The 18741-nt window shown below is 63.2% G+C and overlaps 1 protein-coding gene across 2 annotated transcripts; it reads right to left on the bottom strand.

Moving 5' to 3' along the window:
- Window positions 1-1050: 1050 nt before the first annotated feature.
- On the bottom strand, window positions 1051-17779 carry NR5A1 (nuclear receptor subfamily 5 group A member 1). 2 transcript variants are annotated; one of them, XM_086763839.1, is made up of 6 exons: window positions 17678-17779; window positions 17047-17188; window positions 12994-13634; window positions 5691-5810; window positions 4965-5112; window positions 1051-1298 (listed from the first exon to the last, which is right to left on the bottom strand). In XM_086763839.1, the coding sequence occupies exons 1-6, from the start codon at window positions 17777-17779 to the stop codon at window positions 1051-1053; spliced, it is 1401 nt and encodes a 466-aa protein (XP_086619965.1). The 2 variants fall into 2 exon arrangements, with proteins under 2 accessions (XP_086619965.1, XP_086619966.1); XM_086763840.1 differs by lacking the exon at window positions 17678-17779 and adding an exon at window positions 17289-17346 and having other exon boundaries at window positions 17047-17220.
- Window positions 17780-18741: the final 962 nt, after the last annotated feature.

Here is an 18741-nt window from a genome sequence, read left to right as displayed (position 1 = left end):
CACAGACCCGCGGCGGACGACAGCCCCCTTGAACCGAGGAGTGGACACTCACCATGGAAAACCAACCCCAGCTGCACTAGAGCAGAGCGGGGAGTCCTGGCCATGGCGTGGGGGCCATGCTGGGCTGCCGGGCAGGTGGAGAGGAGGGCGTGCAAAAGCCCCCTAGATTCCCCGAGCCCCCGGGCATGTGCTGGCACGGGAGCAGCTCTGGGCTCTTTGCGGCCTGGACCTGCTGCCGCCCCAGCACCAGCAGCGCAGTGGCTGGACCCCGCGTCTCCCTCCGACGTCCCGGACGTATGCTGACCATCAACACCCGTGGGCTCCGGACACTGCAGCTGCCGCGGGCTGCAAAGCCACTGCTGGCTGCCTCCAGCACCAGAAAGTGCTGAGAAAATTGATCTCAGCTGAGGGCTCAGCACTGCCTGTCCCCGCCTGCCCTCGCTTGGCCGGGGCAGCAGTGGGGAGCCAGGAGAGGGGACCCCAACATGTGCACCTTGGGGTCCCAGCATGGCTGCATGGGGCTGACCTCTCCAGCCCCAGCCCCGACATCCTGCAGAAATCCTCTGCATCCGTGCCGGTGCCTGGGGACACCCCGACTGCTGCAAAACCACAGCCCGGGGGGGTTCACATCACCTCTCCCCTGCCCTGTGCACGAGGGGCCCTGAGACATGGGGGAGGGCTGGGGGAGGGATGGCAGCAGTGGAGAAACAGCTGGTGGGACAGGAGGAGAGGAGCATAAATAGAAGAAAAGCCAGGACAGGCTTTATCCTTCCGCCGTGCCACAGAGCCAGGCAACAGGTCAGGCACCGGGTGCACAGAGGAGCCGGGGTCAGTCCGGCAGCCGAGCCCATGGCCCCACAGCCATCAACCGTCCTTCCTGTGTATTAAAATAAACCATCTGGGGCATTTCCAATAGTACAGGTTAAATAGCATCACTGAGAAAGGCGAGGTGGAGAGGTGGCAGCGGCCCGCCGGCCCCGGGCACGAGTCCTGCCCCTGCTGCGCTCTGGCAGCACCGGGGTTCCGCCGGGTCCGCGCTGGCAGCCGTGCTCAAGTCCGCTTGGCGTGCAGCATCTCGATGAGGAGGTTGTTGCAGGGCACCTCCCCGCTCAGGTGCTTGTGGTAGAGGTACTCCTCCGCCTGCATGCTCAGCGCCCGGACCTCCGCCAGCCGCAGCAGCAGCTGGCGAAACTTGTCCGTGGAGTGGGGATAGTGGCAGACGGTGTACTCCAGCAGCGCCGCGTTGGCCTTCTCCTGAGCGTCCTTAGCCAGCGTGTGGTTCTCCAGGTACTTCACGTCTGCAAGGCGGGGGACAGGATGCTGAAAAGGTGCCCAAACCACATCTCCACCCCATCTGCACCGCACTGCGCCAGGAGGCGCACGTCGACGCCCCTCGTGCATGAGAACGCAGCACAGGATGGGCTTCATGCCCCATCCCTGCCATGGGCTCCCCATCCCTGCCCTGACTCCCGGCTCTCCTCCCTGCCAAAGACAGACACCCTAAACCTCCGGCAGCAGGTGCCCCCTTGCCCTCGCTGCCCAGGAAGCCATAAAGCCGAAACGTGTTACCAGCTGCACCCACACACGCAGGGAGCTGTTGCCATCAGCCCCCTTTAATTCCTGAAGGTCGCGGAAGCGGCTGAATTAATTCCCCGATAAACCTCGTCTTTCCGATGTGGCAACCGGGCTCACCAGCCTGGAAACCCTAATCCTCCGAGCCTGGCCAGGGTCGCAGCGGCTCGGCCATAATCCGTTGCCAGCTCTGCCGCTGCAGGCTGGGAAGCAGCGAGGAGGCAGCGGCACCGAGGGGCAGGCAGGGTCCCGCAGCCGAGCGGCAACCGCAGCCACAATGGCAGCACTGCGGAGCTGGGGTGTGCGCAGACCAGGGCAGAGTTTGTCCCTGGGGACGCCCGGTCTGCGACTGCCCCGTGATTGCGGCCACGGCACCGGGTGCTGCTCCAGCCTGGCCTGTGCTTGGGCAGAGCCTGGGGAGCGGGGGCGCAGCCGGGGCCCCGGGGAGACGCAGGCTGCGGCCGTGCCCGCGGATGGGCTGCGTGCTGCATGGCGCAGGCACAAGGCGCAGCAGGTCGAGCCAAGATGCACTTTATCAGATCACCCTCCCCTTTTCACTCCTGCGGCACATTTGCTCCCATTGTGGTCATCTCCCTCTACCCGGGCTGTTGTTATGAAATCTCTTTATCTGCATAAGGTTATTGTGCATGTCATTAAAAAAAGAAGTTATATTGATAAATGTCAAATCTATCCTCTGAGTTGGCTCAACAATAGCTAGTTCTACTCGATGAACTCACCTGGTTCTCTGAAAGACCCTATTCACTGTTTAATTGAATATTTGAATAATCTTTTCATTCCTGCAAGGAATAAAGAATGTTGTCCAAATAACATTGACTCACTTCATTTAGAGACACTGCAGCAGTTGCAAAGACTGTCCTGTGACAAAGCCTCCCATCACACATACAGATATGCCTGGGATTATTTCTATGCCCTCAAGTGTTCTTCCTATTCACAGCTCCTTTTGTTTGGGAGAAGCTGCTGATAAATTGCAAACGCTTAAGGGAATGTGGGCTATAAAAGCCTCTCTTCCCCCCCTCCCCAGGAGTAGCTGCTTCATGAATGTAAGTCATGAAATCGAATGATAGGTCAATCCATTAAGGCTCTATTAAGCCCTTCTGTAGAACAAAGCTAACCTGTGCCGTCCTCATAAATATTGCTATTTTGAGAAGCCCTAATTTTAATTAAATCTCTTTACCTGCTCAGGAGAGAAATCTATTTAGAACTCAAATGGCAGCTCTTGTGAGCGGGGCTTGGCTTTGATTGTGCTGTGGCAGAGTGGTAAATGTGGAAATTCTCTTGTTAAAGGCAATTACGTCCCGCACATAATACACAGTCCCAGCCTCTACAGCTGAGCCTGCGAAGGGCAAATTACTCCAAGTGAGCTCTGCAATATGGAGAGAAAAAGTTGGATTTGGGGCAAAAGGATGCATGGGAAAATACAGCTATTTGATTCCACGTCTTCCCTGAAAGCCGCTGCTCCAGGGAAGTGGAACCGCAGCCGCGCTCCGCGTGGCAGCCACCTCCGGGAGGACGCTGCTCCTGCTCGCCATGCCGTGCCTCACCGTGCCATGGGGCAGCACGGGGGCAAACCGGCCCTCCCGGCACTGAGCCCGTGGGTACGTGGCCGGGGAAGGTCCCAGCTCAGGGCACGAGCCCCACTGGCTCCTTTATTTCCCAGCCCGGGCACTGTTTGTGCCACACCTTATCGCTGTTTGAACAGCAAATTATCGTATCCAATTTCTCTGGATTTCAAAACAGCTCTAGCAGAAAGGAAAGCTGCGGGAGGAGATGCTGCAGGTGCAGGACGGGACGGCAGCGCAGCTCCCGCGTCCCGTGACACCCACCCTGCCCGGGCCCCCGGGCACCCGCGGCTGCCGGATTCGCCTGCTAAGGGGATGCGCCCACGGCAAACCTGAGTGCAACCCGTGGGTCCTTCAGACCGTAGCGGCCCTGACCCTGGCTCCTCGGGTAGGGGAGCAGGTTCCCACCGCCTGCAGCCCGTCAGTGCTCCCACTTGACCCATTAACCCAGGGGCGATGCTGCTCCTGGAGCAGGCTGGCTCCCCTGCGATGGTGACATGCAGTGATGCAAACTCTCCCTCAAGCACCGGCTGCCAAAATACACAGCAGTGTCCGTAGGGTGCAGGGGTGCTGCTCCTGGCGATGGGGCACAGGGCACTGGCAGGAGCTGCCCGGATGGGACCCCAAAGATGCAGGAGTGCAAGCCCAGACTGAGAGGCACTGGGGCAGGGATGGGGTTGGGGCTGGGTTTGGATAGGGACGGGGACAGGGCTGCCCCGAGCCAGGCTCACTGTCTCAGCTCAGCACCAGCACCCGGGCGCTGCAGGGACCCAAGCAGAAGTTCCCCTGGGAAATGCCCTGTCTGGGTGGGTGCAATTAGCAGTGGCCGTGGAGGCGTGTGAAGTGAGGCAGCCGCGGTGGCAGAGGTGTGAGCCTGGAGTGCGGCAGTCAGCTGAGCCTCTCGCGGGCCCCAGCACCGTCCTCGTGTCGGGAGGCAAGATGTCCTGCTGGGACAGGGCTGCGGGGAAGGTGTCAGCACCAGTAATGAGGGTGGCTGGGCACCCTGAATCCCCACCAGTGCTCAGCACTGGCCACCACCCTGCCAAGGGCTGAGATCGCTCCGATGGGACTCCAACCTCTGACGGGCATCCCCGCCTCAGGGCGACGCCTGCAGAGAAAGGTGCATCCCTGGCCATGGTGGATGGGGAGATGCTCCCCGCAGGGGCAGCAGCATGGCCAGGGCAGGATCAGAGCGGGATCAGGGCAGGACTGGGGCAGGATCGGGGCAGCAGCAGGGCAGAGCCACTGCACAGCCCCAGGAACATTGCGGGCTCCGGCAGCAGCGCCCGCGACTCCCGCGTATTTTGTCTAGGTGAGGTGGGACCGTGTGAACCCGCCGCCTCAGCCCAACCGCAGGCTCCGGGGCTGAGCCTAATCAGGAGCTGTGTGCAGCTCCTGCCCACCGCGGCAGCACGGGCCCTCTGACGCAAATCCCGGGAGATAGGGCCGTCCCGGCCACCACCTCTGTCAACACGCCTGTTTTGCCGCAGCCATATCAGCCGGTTGTTTCCCTGCTCGGCGCGATGGGCGAGTGACCAAAACAGGTTCTGCTTAGGCATCAGCGCAGCAACGTCCCCCGTGATCAGGGGCAGAGCTGGGCCCCACAGTGGGAGACGCTTCAGACTCTCGGTGAGGTGGGGGAGCCGGCAGGTCCCAGCCCTCGCTCCTGGCTCCTCATTAAAAGCCCCCTGGTCGCCCACCAGCGCAGCAGCCAGCACAGCTGGAGCCTGGCCCCCTCCAGCTGCGCTGCCGTCGCCCAACCCCCCGAGCACGGCCACCCCTTGTCCTGGTGCCCCCGGCGCTGGCGCTTACCGAGGCTGAAGAGGATGAGGAACTTGAGGCAGACGAACTCCTGCCGGTCCACCTGCAGCGAGTGCAAGTGCAGGACGAGCTCCTGCGCCCGCAGCACCAGCGTGTTCAGGATGGAGCCGGCCTGGGCCGCGACGGTCGACATGTCCACCTGCGGGGACAGGGGTGGCATCAGCATGGCAGCCCCAGCGTCCCCCAGACCCGCTGCAGGGGACCTCGCACAGGGCAGAGCCACGCACCAGCCCGCAGCGCTCGCTGAGAATTAGGGGTGTCAAAGCAAAGGCTGATGGGTGAAACGGGAACCCTGTTTCTCCAGTGCTGCTTAAAACAGGGAGGCCCCTCGCAGAGCGCTGGCATCACAGGCACCCATGTTTCCAAAAACCATCCCTGGGGAGGGAAGGTCCCACCTCTGCAAGTACAGGTGTGGCTGTTGACTTTCCCATGAGAAACATTTTTTGCCAGAAATGAGATCTGGATGGTGGGACAGGACGGGATGGGATGGGATGGGATGGGATGGGATGGGATGGGACGGGACGGGATGGGATGGGACAGGAGGGGACAGGACCTTCTGCACAAGCAGTCCCAAAGCGCAGCAAAACCAACCCATCTGCCCTGCGCCGTGTTGGCCATGCTTGGCCAGAACTAAGACAAAAGTCACCCCCACGCTCTCCCTCCATCTCCACCACCCCACCATCGCAGCCGCCGCGGTCCCTGCGCTCTGGCGCTCACCTCCTGGCCGGTGACGAGCAGCACGCTGTGCTCCTTGCCGTGCTGCAGCTGCCGGTAGACGTGGTCGAACACCAGCAGCTCGCTCCAGCAGTTCTGCAGCAGCTTCATCTGGTCGCCCACCTGAAACACAGCCACAGCAGCGCCGCTGACACCCATCGCGCTGCGGCACGTGGCCGGGGCAGCCCAGGCTGCGTCTGCACGAGCTTGTTCCCGGCTGGCAGGACAGGGCTGGGCCGCCGCGGTCCCTGCACCATCCCTCCAGCCCCAGCTCTGCGTTCCAGGGTCAGCTCCACGCTCCAGCCCTGCCGCCGCAATGGCTCAGACTCGCGCCGTCAGCCACTACAGCGTGTTGCCACATTAGGATGGGACCTGGGCAGGACCCGTGCCCATCTGTGTCCCACCCTGAGCGCAACAGAACAGGGGTTTCTGGCAGACCACCATCACTGTTGAAAAATACCTTATTTTCACTGCTCAAGCGCCTAGACGCAGGGCAGTGCATCCAGCCATCGGGCATTCCGCCATCGGGATGAGCAATGCCTTGGCACCGACACGGCACCAACACGGCGTGTTGGCGACCTGACAAACCCCTGCCTCCCCGCAAGGCCCCAGGTGACCTGACGTCCTACGCACGCCTCGCACTGCCCTCGCGCAGCTCCGACCCTGCGCCCGGCAGCAGTCCCGGGGCAGCTCAGCGTGTTTCGGTGGCACTTGCTGGCTCTTATCAGCACGGGTTTTCCTTCACACACAAACCTTTAACGAAATGACTGCTGGCCGCATGCTGGCACCCGCACGGGAGGGAATGTGCGGCCGCTGCACAAAGGCCCTCTGTCTCTGGGCAGCCCCTCCAGATACTTTAAAACGAAAGACGGCAGTGCCCATCCTTGCCTCCCTGCCCGGGACGGCAGGTTTGGGGGGCACAGTGCTGCCGCAGCGCAGCACGGCCGTGGGGGAGCCGCCGGCTACGGGGCATCGCTGCGCCCCGCAGCTGCCGCGTCGGCCCCTGCCCACGCACCAACACGCGCGGGATCACGTGCACATTTGCACGTGTGCTGGTGTGTACGTGCGGGCACAGGTACAAGCCTCCTCAGCTTCGCTTTCAAATAAATGCCTGCAAAAGCCCCTGGTAAGAAGCTCAGCCCAGCGCACAATCTGCAGGGACCTCCAAAGGCCTCGCGGGAAAGCCAGTGGGCTGCGGGTGGGCAGGACAAGCTGCCAGCGCCAACGGCCACTGCCAGGCCCCGGGGTCATGGTGGGACGGGGGGCACGGTACCGTCCCGGCTCGCGGTGCAGGCAGGAGCCACGCCGCTCAGCTGCCTTCCCCACCGCCCCGCCAACACCCACCATGGGTCACCGCCTTTGTCCCCCCGCTGCTGCCCTCCACCAGACCCCGGCTCCTTTCTGCAAAGAGCTGCACCCCCGCCCTGCCCAGAGGCCCCCTGTCCTGCAGTGCCGGTGCAGGGAGAGGGCTGGGGGTTGTCAGTAAAACCTCCCCGCAGAGCAAATTCAGCGGCAGCAGAAGAGCTCTGCAGAGCCATTGTGCTCGCTGCCTCTAATGGGAGGAAGACAGATGCAGTATCACAGGGCTGGATAATGCCCTCGTTTTGCTGAAGAGGCTGCAATAAACCAGCGCCGGGAGATTGCAGAAGGAATAGAAGTCAGATGAGAAAGAGCTTTATGGTCACAGAGTCCGGCGCTCCCCGCAAGCCGCCGGGATTTGTTCCTCAAGCGCGGTGGGTGGTCAGAGCCGGACACGCGGCAGCGCGGGGAGGGAGGTGCGGCGCAGAAGGCAGCGACGGAGACCGGGGCTGCGGCGCCCGCTCCTGCCCGACGGCGCAAAACCTGCCTGCAGCGAGCTGCAACGGGGCTGCCAGGGCCGGGCTCACTGTCACGTCGCCCGAGCCGGCAAAGGAGCCGCGGTACGCGGCCCAGCCGTACAGCCCGTGAGGTTTCTGTTGAGCTGCTGAACAAAGAACTGGGGAAAAGCTCATTCTGCATCAAAACAAAATGGAGATTTTCTGCGTTCTGGATGACCTCCGCCCCAAGCCGAGCGGCTGGCTGTAACCGCAGCCGGCCCTCGCGGGGAGCCGAGCTCCCGCCGCAGCAGCATGCTGCCAGCGCAGCCGCGCTCCCGGCCAGTGCCGAGCTCCTCCACGCCGGCTGAGTCCCAGCGTTGTTTTGGAAGCTCCTTCCTGTGCCTCATTCCTGAGCGAGATGAGCTCCGGAAGAGGCAGACTAAAGGTTTTTGCTCTGAAAGTGGTTTTAAAAAATTCAGCTTTTCCAAAAGGAAGCATTTCATCAATTTCAGTACTAGTCTTTTCTTCTTTTAAAAATGACGAACCGGCTTCTTCCAGACTCCACAGGCAGGTTCAGCTCCCTCAGCAGAGCACCTCCCTGCATCCCATCAGCAGCACATTTTGCCCTGTGTGCCCTCCAGCATGCTGCAGCCTTTCCTGGGAGCATCGCTGCATGCCAGAGCCACGTGGCCATGGCGTTGGGAGGACACGGTTGGGAGTGTGACTGGGTGGGCTGGGGGCTGCGGGGGCCGGGCAGGGCTCAGGGGTGGCTCAGGGAGCACCAAGCTGGGCATCCCCACATCCGGGGTGGCAGCAGGCGTCACCCCACGGCCCCACCCCGACAGCGCAGCTCCACTGTGAGAGGGCTCCCGGCTGGAGCCCACCTCCCCTGTGCCCAGCTCCCGGGAGGAGAGGGCTGCTGATGGACGTCCATCAGTCCTCCGGCGAGGCAGCACACACCCACCCTCGCCTTTAAAAGTTAAGCAAAGGTTCTTCCTCTTTTAATGTCAAGGCTTTTCAGCAGAGTGCTTTATCAAGGACCTGATGCAAGCTGTCTTTAAGAGGTGATTTTTTTTTTTTCTCTTGAAGCCAGCATTTAACCCATTCACAAAATGCAGCCGCGAAATGCTCCCCATGCAGGGCGAGCACTCCCCTGCCACCCAGCCACCGAATGCCCCTTGCTGCTGAAGGCCTGCGACCCTCAGAGAAATCCATTTCCCTGCGGAAAACAGGCTCAAACCGAGGGCTGGAAGCCCCTGAGAGTGTTGAGCCTCCTCCAAATGTGCCCAGGCCAGCCCAGTGCCACAGCACCCCGGAGCCGAACCCCCGTGGGACAGCACAGCCCCGCTGCGCTCGCTGCTGCCTGCATGGCTCGTCCAGGGCGTCCCCCACCTCGGGTACCGCCGTCTGGCCTTCAGCCTCTGCGGCTAGGAAGCAGAGTGACCCACCACCATCGCTGCTTTGCGCTGGTCCCAGGACATCGATCCCCGGCTCTCCCCGCCCGCCTTCAGCACGCCACGGGCACAAGGAGCACTCGGATGCTCCCGCCCTGCCTTCACGCCAGCGGTGTTCCCAGGGCCCCCTCCTCCCAGATCGCTGGCGTGGGATTTGCCCAGCAGCTCCCACGCAGGTGCACAGCACACCGGGCAATTACTGGGTGCGAGCAGGACCCATCACCTTGGCTACCGAGAAGTGTGAAAGCGGATTACCATCCACCAGCTGCCAGCGATTGAAACCCCACACACCTCGAAGGTGTTAATGGTCAACGAAGGTCCCCATCCTCCTGCCCAGATACCACCGCGATGGGCATCTGAAAGCAGAAAAACCGCCCAGAGCAGGGCCTGGGTCTCATCTCCCTGCTGGCAGAACACGCTGCTGTGCCCACGCTGCTGGGTTTGGCTCGCAGGTCGTGGCTCCGCGTGTGCGCCCCGGAGGGCCGTGCCAGCCAGGACGCCAGCCGTCACATTTCCCCCAGTGCATAGGATGCTAAACATTGCTGCAGCATCCGTGACCAGAAGGAGATTTAAAATCTGCCAAAAAACGCTCTGGCTGTTGGCCAGGAGATGGGGTCAAGATGACCCACGCATGCTGAAGGCAGAGAAGCGACTGACTACAAATAGGCTTCGTTGCGGCTCCGTGATCCTAACGATGAGCGAGGAGAGCAGCCCAGCAGACAGCCCAGCGACCCGCGGTTCTGCCGCCAGCATCCCCCCCCACCACCGGTGCTTGCCCACGGATGGGAGGGTGGTTTGCCCCGGCCCCACGTTGAGAAAGGGATCAGCATCAACCCACGTCCCCGCGGCCACGCCGTGCCCCTCCACCAGCGGCAAGGACCCACAGCACGCCCAGCCCAGCCCGGCCTTCGGGCTGAAACCACGGCAATTTGTTTAACATTCCTGGCTGCTCATCCCAATCTAAAGGTCACTGCACCCCAGTGTGCACAATATTTATACGTACGTGTGGCAGCAACACCTATACAAACCGGGCTGCGCAAGATGCCTGTGTGTAAACCAAACCGAAACCAGACACAATGTGAGCGTGCAAGTGCGTGTGTATGCACGTCGCTCTGTCTGTCTCTCTCCATATATTTATAAAAAAATTACATCTGAAAGGACAAAGTTGCCTGAGACTCACGACCCAACAAAATATATTTCACCCCCGGCCCATATTTTTCTTCCTGAAGAGATGCTGCAAATCTTCCCTCAGTCCTGACACATCTCATCTAGACTCAGTTAAAGTTCGTATTTATGGGCGTCAGCGCTGACCTCTTCCACCTCCGCCCGCGCGGCCTCGCGCCGCGGCTGCCTGGCCGGCCCTCGATAAACAAGCGGGCCCCCAAATCCCCCTCTGCCGCGCAGCATTATTAGTCTTGCCTCCGAAGGCCAGCGCAGTCCGTAATTCTCTGCCTGGTGACACGAGATGAACGCCGCGACATCAGTCTCCCGGGCGGATTGGCATGGGGACCCTCGTTTGTCAGTGGCAGACTGACAGAATTACTGGCCCTTAAATGAAACGATATATCTGGGAAGTTAAATCTGTTTTCAATCTGACTGCCCCGCGCCTGCGGGTGGACGTGGCGTGCGAGCCGATGTCAAGAGGCCATTAGCCCATCGCCCCCCTCCTTCCCCCGGGCGCAGCGGTGGAGCTGGGGGGGTCTCCCCAACACCTCCCACTCCGGCCATCCTGCCAGGAGGAGAAGGCAAAGCGCCCAATCTGCCGCTGCCCCTCGCCGGGCTGCTAGTTTGGGAATGGGAATGGGAATGGGAATAGGAATGGGAACGTGAGCTGCCAGCTCCAGGGGGGCCCTGCTCCCACTCTCTCTGAGCAGGGAGTGAAGGCTCGTCCTGGCCGGGCGGGAGCCAGCGGGTCCCCGTGCCCCCGAGGGTTCGCTCCCAGCTCTCCAGCTCCCTGCGAGGCCCGCGGGAGAAGCCAGCCGACCGCTAAACAGCCCTGCGGCAGGAGCACATGGGTTCTGGAGTGTTCAAGCGTGGAGTCATCTCCCCGCACCGCCTCCTCACCCGCGTGCACCCCGTCCCCCCTCGGCATCAGCCCCGCATGATGCCCCGGAGCAACGTCCCAGCGTGACGCCCTTCCAGCCTGGATCCCCACACCAGCCTCGGCCAACAGCCCTTCCCTGGCTGGGGATGGAGACCATCGCCTTCGCACAGCTGTTCCCCAGGCATGGAGAAGGCTGTGGGCGTCCCCTGCTCTGAGGAGCCCCGGGCACCTGGCGAGGAGCGCCTGCGTGACAGCCATCGATCCTGAGACCGTGATTTTACTCCGTGCTAGCGGGCTTTAGGGTGAAGCCATAAACTCTGCACTAGCTGGAGTTCATTTACCGCCCCAGCTGCTGTTCGCTTTTATGTGCTGGGCGGGAGCGGGAATGGGGTTTCAGGAGCTGCAGACCTGCTCCTGCTTCCCATGGGCTTCGCTCTGTGCTCCCAGGGGAAAGCCACCACCCTGCACCAGGGAGGACGCATCGTGCCTGCTGGGCGGTGGGCAGCCCCGGCACCATCCCCGGGGGGACACGCACAGAGGGGCCCGGGCACCACCACCCCATGCCAGGGGCTCCCTGCGAGACACTGGGAATCTGTCCCACGCTCACTGGGAATCTGCCCCACGCTCACCACGCAGATGAAGGCAAAAGGCGCGAGCCCCCGGGACGGCAGCAATGGATGAGGATGCCCAGCCAAGCTCCTATTCCTGGGCGCTGCAGCCCGCGTCCTGGGCACGGCGGGGGACATGTCCCGCTCCCGGCTGGATGCCGGTGGCCCTGCCCAGGTGAGGCCTCCGGCGCTGCCGTTGCCCCTCCAAGAGCCCCACGGCAGGAGGAGCGCCCGCTGCCGCGGATTCACACGGAAACAGCCTATTTTGGTGGCGCAATCAGCCCGACAATGGAGTTACAAGGCTACACAGCAATGCAGCCGGGAGCCGAATTTACACTGTTTACAATATCTCTTCCAAAACAACAACCACCCTGTTCCCAAAATCCAGGCTGGACACTGATACAATTGAAACGAGCCCGGCCCACCCCCACAATGCTGTTTCCTGACACTGTTTTGGCAGCCGGGGGCTATTTTGAGCCACGCTTGGTCCCATGGCATCGGTGGGCACGGGGAAGAGCTTGACCCTGTCCCAGGGCACGGTCCCCACAGCGTCACGGGAGGAGGGGGATTTTGGCCAGAGCCGGTAGCACAGCCTCATGCTCGGAGCACGGGAAGGCACCCAGGTCTCCCAGCCGCCCCAGGACATGGCTCTCTGGGTTTTGGCTGTGTTGCAAAATTTTCTCTCCCATTTTTGCACCAGTTTGGGATCTTAGGTCAGCCCAGGACATGAGTGGAAAACATCTGACAGCTTGGCAAGGTTTGCAGGATGGCAACCCCTGCTAATCCACCCCTTGGCCCCAGTAAGTATTCGGGGGGATCTGCTAGGCAGGATGGCCCAGAGGGACGGGGGTCAGCACCACGTTCCCCAGCCGGGCACTGTCATGGGCTGCTGGCGGAGGCTCGGTGGGGTCCCTGGCCTGGCCAGCCCCGCCCCAGCTGCCTGGCACTAACAGGCACCCACCTGACAGCATCAATTTTCCTCCCAAAGGCAGAGGAGAGAATTGTCTCAACTATAATTCCTCAACGTTACATTTTTCAATTATATCTTGAGCTTGACACCGCAGTCACTCTGCCGGCGATTGCCTCCACACCTGCCCCCGCCATGATGAATCTGAAATCATCAGCCCCGCGGCGACAGCGGGGATCGCTCCAGGGTTGCAGCCGGGCGCCGGTGCCTCCAGCCCTGCCACGCGGGGAGCCGGCAGCGGGACGGGGACGCACCAGCAGATCCGCAGTGCAGTCGGCCCCAGGCTCGTGCCCACGGGTTTTGCCCCGTCCTTATGGCATTTCAGCCCCAGTCCTGCCCGCAGCAGCGTCCCATCCTCACAGCATTTCAGCCCCAACCCTACCTGCCTTCCGCCGCCCGCCCGGTGCAGCATACCTCTTCCCCGCCCATGCTCTTACCTCCAGCTCCTTGAAGAAGATGCAGCTCCGTGCCCACTCCACGATGGAGAAGAGGGTCTGGTCAGCCATCTTGCACATGAGGCCAAAGGTGCTGAGCTTCTCGTGCCGGCCTTTACCTTGCTCTTGCTGCAGGCAGGCCAGTATCCGCGCCTTCACCTGGGCCTCGTCGGGCTCCAGCTGCAGCAGCTTCAGGATGACCTCGGGGATGCCGGGGGGGGAGCTGCTGGGGTAGGTCTCTGGGTACACGTAGGCGGGCACGGACTCATGCGCGTTTGTGTAGTGGTCCGGGTACTCGGACTTGATGGTGCGGTTGGGGAAGGAGGGGTAGTGGTAGCTGGCGAGCGGCGCGTGGCCGGGCACAGTCATTCCCAGGGAGGGGGTCCCGTAGGGGCTGCGCTCGTAGTCAACAGGCGTCAGGGCGGCAGGGTTGGGCGGCAAGGTCTTGGACATGGCGTGGATGCTGTGGATGGTGGAGGACAGGCTGTAGTCGTTCTGCACCGGGGACACGATCTGAGGCACGGTCTCCAGCTTGAAGCCGTTGGCACGGATCAGAGCTTTCTTCTGCTGCTTTAAGGCACGGTCTCGCTTGTACATGGGTCCAAACTTGTTCCTCCCGCCACGCATCCGGTCGGCACGCACGGCTGGGGGGCAGAGAGAGGGCAGAGGCTGCAGTGAACCCGCCTGGAGGGAGACCAGCGCTTCCACCCGGCACGGAGAAAATGAGAGGGGGATTTGGTGGCCAAATGGGGCTGGGGGGCACCACGGAGACCTTCCCAGAGAGCTGCCTGCAGGACTGTGCCGCTCCCAGCCCAGCCGCACACACCAAGGACGTGGCACGGCAGCTTTGGGGTCCTGGACCCCGCTCTTGCCTTGCTGGTGTCGCCCTCAGAGCCTCTGGGAAACACAGGAAAGGAAGAGACTTCTGGCTTTAGCTACAGAACGGGCTGGGGGATAAAGCAGCTTGCATCCCTCCTGGGCTGGGGCCGATGAGGGAGCTTGACACTCACGCTCATTTTTACAACCCCTGACTCTGGACCACCCTGAGATTTCCTTGTTTCTGCAGCACCTGGGACCCCACAGCACCCTGGGACCCTGGTTCACCTGCATCCCGGCTGCCCAAGCTTCTCTTCCGCCCATCTCTGCCCCTTGCACGGGCAGTGTGGCTGGCAGGCCCAGCCGGGCACCCTGCACCCCGCGGCAGGGCTGCGCCGCTTTCGGGCAGGAGGCTGCCGGTTCCTGCCGGGTGTCGGCTCCATCCCGCTGACAAAGTCCCACCGACGGCCCCGTCACAAACTCCCAGCTGTAGCGAAGCAGATGTTCCCTCCAAACCCCCAAAGAGACCCAAGAATGTGTCAGCGCCCGAGGGAGCAGGTGCTTCTCTGCAGCAGGAGCTCGTCCCTCCGCACCGCCCTGCTGCGCTCCCAGGGGGCTGCTGCCCCGGCCCACCCTTGGAAGAGCCTCGGCCGGCGGGAAGCTGGGGGCTGGATGGCGGCGCAGAGGGATGGAGGAGAGCGCCAGTGAGTACAGCCCGCAGGCTTGGCATCAAAGGGAAACAACCCTCTGCTAGTCTGGGTCCCCACTGGCAGCAGGCGGCTCTGGCTTTTGTGTCCCAGCTCTCACCTCTGCCTCTTTCCCCTACTTATCCTGCGGCCGCTGGAAGCACGGCCAGGGCTCCCGAGAGCCGGGACACCTCCCAAACTCTCCCCAGGCTGGAATCGCGGGAGCTTCGGCCGGGAGCAGCAGCATTTCCAGGGCGAGCAGGAATGTGCTCCCTGGGGAGCCGCCCCGCGCTTCCTCCCTCATTCTTTATCCATGAAAACAGCATCTCGCCGGGAGCAGGGCAGCCAGAGGCGTCCTCTGAGGTGGGGAGTGCTGCAGCCCCCCGCTCCGAAAGCCTGTTCACAGGCCTCTGGGCAACAGACCCCTGCCCCGGGGCAGTTCCTAACTCCAGGGGTACAAGGGAGATGGCCGCAGCTGGCACGTGCGCCTGTTCCTGCCAGCATCACCCTCACGCAGCCTGAGCCGGCACCGGCACATCTGGAGTCCCCGACCGCGCACCCGGTGGTGCCTGAGCACACCGAAAGCCCCCATCTCCCACCCACCCACAGCAACGTATTTCTGCCACCGCTCGAGGCCGGGCACAGCGATGCCCAGGGATCGCATCCCACGCGGACGCCTGTGACCACGAGCAAGGGTGCAAGGCAAGGCCCCCACTGGCGCTGCCCGCAGTGCCCCACGCGGAGAGCTGCTCGCAGCCCGGTCCCACACACACTCCGCTAGCGCACCTCTGTCCCTCTCCAGCACGAACACAAAGGGAGAGGAGGTGTTTTAATCCCCCCTGCGCCGCTCCCCTGGCCATTTGTGCCTCACTTGGGATCAGGAACATCTTGCCATTTGCCGCATCCCCCGCTTCCCAATCCCTCCGCCTCGCTGGCCCTTGCCCCCGTGCAGACCCCCTGAATGCTGCGAGCTGCCCACCAAACTCGGCCTCCCCTCGCCCACCTCTTCCTGCGCGGGTGTGCCCGGGGGTGCCCAGGGCTCTGTGCCTCTCCCTCCAGCCAGGCTTCGCTGTAACATCCTTACAGCACTTCAAGGGGGCCTGTGTCAACACTTGGTCCCCAAAATCAATCATTTTGTGCTTGCTTTTCTCCTGCAGAGACGAAGACTCTGCTTCCAAATGTCAGCTCAGATTCTCTGCCCAAAAATACTGGGAACTGGGGAAAGGTAGGCTCTGTTTTCTACCAGAAAAGAGAAGATCCTGCGGGCACATCACCCTCCGCTGGGTGATCTCCCTGGGTGCCTGGCTGCAGGGATTTGCTAAGGAATTAAGAGCAAGAAAATAAGCGAAAAAAGAAGGCTGCTTGGGAGGAGCAGCCTGCCCATACCCCAGCTACTGCCCTCCCAGCCACAGGACCGAAGGAGCTGCACGCTGAGAAAGACAAAAACTGCTGAAAACGGGCAAACAGACTGCGCCTGTCCTCCCCAGCCCCCCCTCAAATGCTGCCCCTGCCCAGCACCCAAATTCTCCTGCGGCACAGGTCAAAACTGTCAGAGTGCACATAGACTGATTTAGGGCACCAGTAACTCCAGTCCCAGCAGGAGAACAAAACTGGGCTGTGTTTGGCACTGGGGCTGGAAGCCAGCCCCCGCCAGGAGCTTGCAGGGGCTGATTTCGCAGCTCGATGTTGTGGCTCACTCCTGCACCTCTGCTCGCAGGCTCTCGCCCTGCTCCGGGAAGCGACTACGCTCAGCCCCTTCCGATCAACCCGCTCTCTGCGCGGGGCTCCCGGCGGGCACAGCCGGGCACAGCCAAGCTGGGTGAGGGGTCCCAGCCCAGCCAGCACATCTGGCTGCTTCCATCACCGCGAAACACAAACGACTTCAGGGGAGTCGAGGTGGGGGGGCAGCTGACTCTGATGGGGGGGGGACTCCTTTCTGCCTCTGCTTTTGCTTTGCAGCCGCCTGCCAGCGATCGGTGTCCCAACTATTTTGTTGGCCCGCGCTCTGCGCTGCAGAAACCACAACACACGAGTTGGGGATGTTGGGGCCCGACTCCGGTGTCTCGGTCGGGATCGGCTTCTCTGACACGAGCGGGGTGGTGGCCGTGGGGGCTGTAATTGCTCTCCCCGAGTCAGGCAGCCGAGAAATCCGTTAGACCGAATGTCACCGGCAGGGAAAATACAATTCGTGATGGGTCTGCTGCAGTTCTGTTGCAAGCCCCATAATTTTTAATGTTTTCTTTAAGTCTCGGCTTCTGGAATTATATGCTTAAGGAAAACAATAATTTCTACGCTGCTTCCGCCAGCAAAGAAAATCCTGGAAAGTTGAAGCCGCGGCAGCCAAAACCCGCGGGGAAACAAAACAAAAACAAGAAAAGGAAAAGCCGGAGGCGACGCGAAAAAACGAATTTTTCTGTAACTTGGGAGAGAAAAACGGAATGGAAGCGGCAGCGGGAATCAGCGGCCCGGGGAGGCGGCGGGGACGGCGCGATCGCCGCCGGGGGACCCGCGCAGCCCGCGCAGCCCCGCGCAGCCCCGCGCAGCCCGGCCGTACCTTCCAGGCGCATCCCCACGGTCAGGCACTTCTGGAAGCGGCAGTAGGGGCAGCGCTTGCGCTGGGTCTTGTCGATCTTGCAGTTCTGGCTCTCGGTGCAGGTGTAGTGCTTGTTGTTCTGCACCGTCCGCTTGAAGAAGCCCTGCGGCGGCGGCGGCGATGCGGCGGGCACCGCACCGGCATCCCGGCCTCAGCATTCCGACGTCGACATCTCGGCATCCCGGCACCGGCACCCTATCCCCGTACCCCGCTGCCGGCGGAGGCTCCCGCATCCCGCCGCCCCCCGCCGCGGTCGGGGCTCCCGTCCCGCCGCCGAGCGCGGTTCCGCCGTTAACGAAAACGGGCGAGGAGAGACCCGCGGCCGGTCCTGCTACTCCGATCCCCGCAGAGCCCCCTCCCCGCTCCCCGCACAGCCCCAGCCCCCTCTCCCCCGTGCAGCGGTTCCCGCACGGCCCCGCTCCCCGCACAGCCCCGCTCCACGCACAGCCGCGGTGGTCCCCGCACAGCCTCAGCCGCGTTTCCCCGGTCCCCACAGGGTGCTGGCCCCCGCACAGCCCCGGCCCCGATCCCCGGCCCCGCACAGCCCCGACCCCGCACGCCCCGGCCCCGCACAGCCCCGGCCGGTTCCTACCTTGCAGCTCTCGCAGGTGAGCAGCCCGTAGTGGTACCCGGAGACCTTGTCCCCGCAGACCGGACACAGCTCGTCCAGGTCCTCATCATAGGAATAGTCCATCCCCGCCAGCGGCCCTGCTGCGGGACGAGCCGGGGGCTGAGCGGGACGGGGACGGGACGGTGGCCCCGGGCCCCTGCGCGGGGTGCGGAGCGGGAGCGCGGCGCGGAGCGAGCGGCAGGTGCCGGAGCCGGAGCCCTTTATAGCGCCTGGAAGAGCATCTCGGTGCTGGGGCGGGCGGGCGGCCGCCCCCCGGGGGCTGGGAACCTCCTCTGGGGAGAGCGGGCGGCTCGGGGCGGGGGCAGAGGGACCCGCCAGCCCGCGGGGACGCGGGGGGACGCGGAGGGACGCGGGGGGCCGGGGCCGGAGCAGGCCCCGACGGGCAGCGGGTTGGGCAGCAGCCGCGGGCCGGGGGCGGGGGGCAGAGAGGGAGCCGGGAGGGCTGGGGGCAGGAGCAGCCCCCTCGGGCTGGGGGACGGTGCTCGGCTTGGCCTGGGCAGCGCCGGGCTGTGACGGCGGGGACCCCAGGGGCTGGACGGGCTCCGAAGGAAGGGGCTCGAGATCCTCCCCGCTGCCCCCGGGCCCATGGAGCTGCCCCACACCGTCCCTGAGCCCCCCACCTCCCCGGGCATCGGCCTGCGAGCGGCAGGACCAGCGTGGAGTCCCGCGGCTGGAGCACGATTAAACACGTCTGAGCAGGAGACACCCCGCAGCCGGCCCCGCTCCGTGCGGAGCCCCCAGACCCCTGGGCCCTGCCAGAACCACCCCAGTTACCCCAGTGCCTGCAGACCAGCCGCTTACAGAGCCCGGGCAAAGATGCACGAGGAGCGCTGGGGCGTGTAGCACCGCGTGACGCCTCCTCGGGGACACTACCACGGAGGTGACAGGCTGGACCCAAGTGCCAGCCGCCCCGCAGGAAACAGCCTCTGCCAGCGGTGTCCTGGCCTGCCTGTCAGGCCGCGGTTGTCACCGCCGGGATCTAACTCGTTGCTTCCCATTCAGGGATTCTTAATGAAATATTCCAT

Source organism: Chlamydotis macqueenii, chromosome 20 (genome assembly GCF_036417535.1).
Source record: "Chlamydotis macqueenii isolate bChlMac1 chromosome 20, bChlMac1.mat, whole genome shotgun sequence".
Lineage (NCBI taxonomy): Eukaryota > Metazoa > Chordata > Aves > Otidiformes > Otididae > Chlamydotis > Chlamydotis macqueenii.
The sequence above is the reverse complement of the archived record's forward strand: the minus strand, read 5'-3'. Positions and strand labels throughout refer to the sequence as shown.

Bases quoted from the DNA above. Each gene is read 5' to 3' on its own strand.
- NR5A1 (XM_086763839.1), bottom strand. From the start codon at position 17,779: ATGGACTATTCCTATGATGAGGACCTGGACGAGCTGTGTCCGGTCTGC. The intron at 5,811-12,993 runs GTAAGAGCATGG...GCTGTGTTTCAG, and splicing joins TCTTCTTCAAGGAGCTGGAG to GTGGGCGACCAGATGAAGCT. The intron at 5,113-5,690 runs GTGAGCGCCAGA...CTGTCCCCGCAG, and splicing joins TGCTCGTCACCGGCCAGGAG to GTGGACATGTCGACCGTCGC.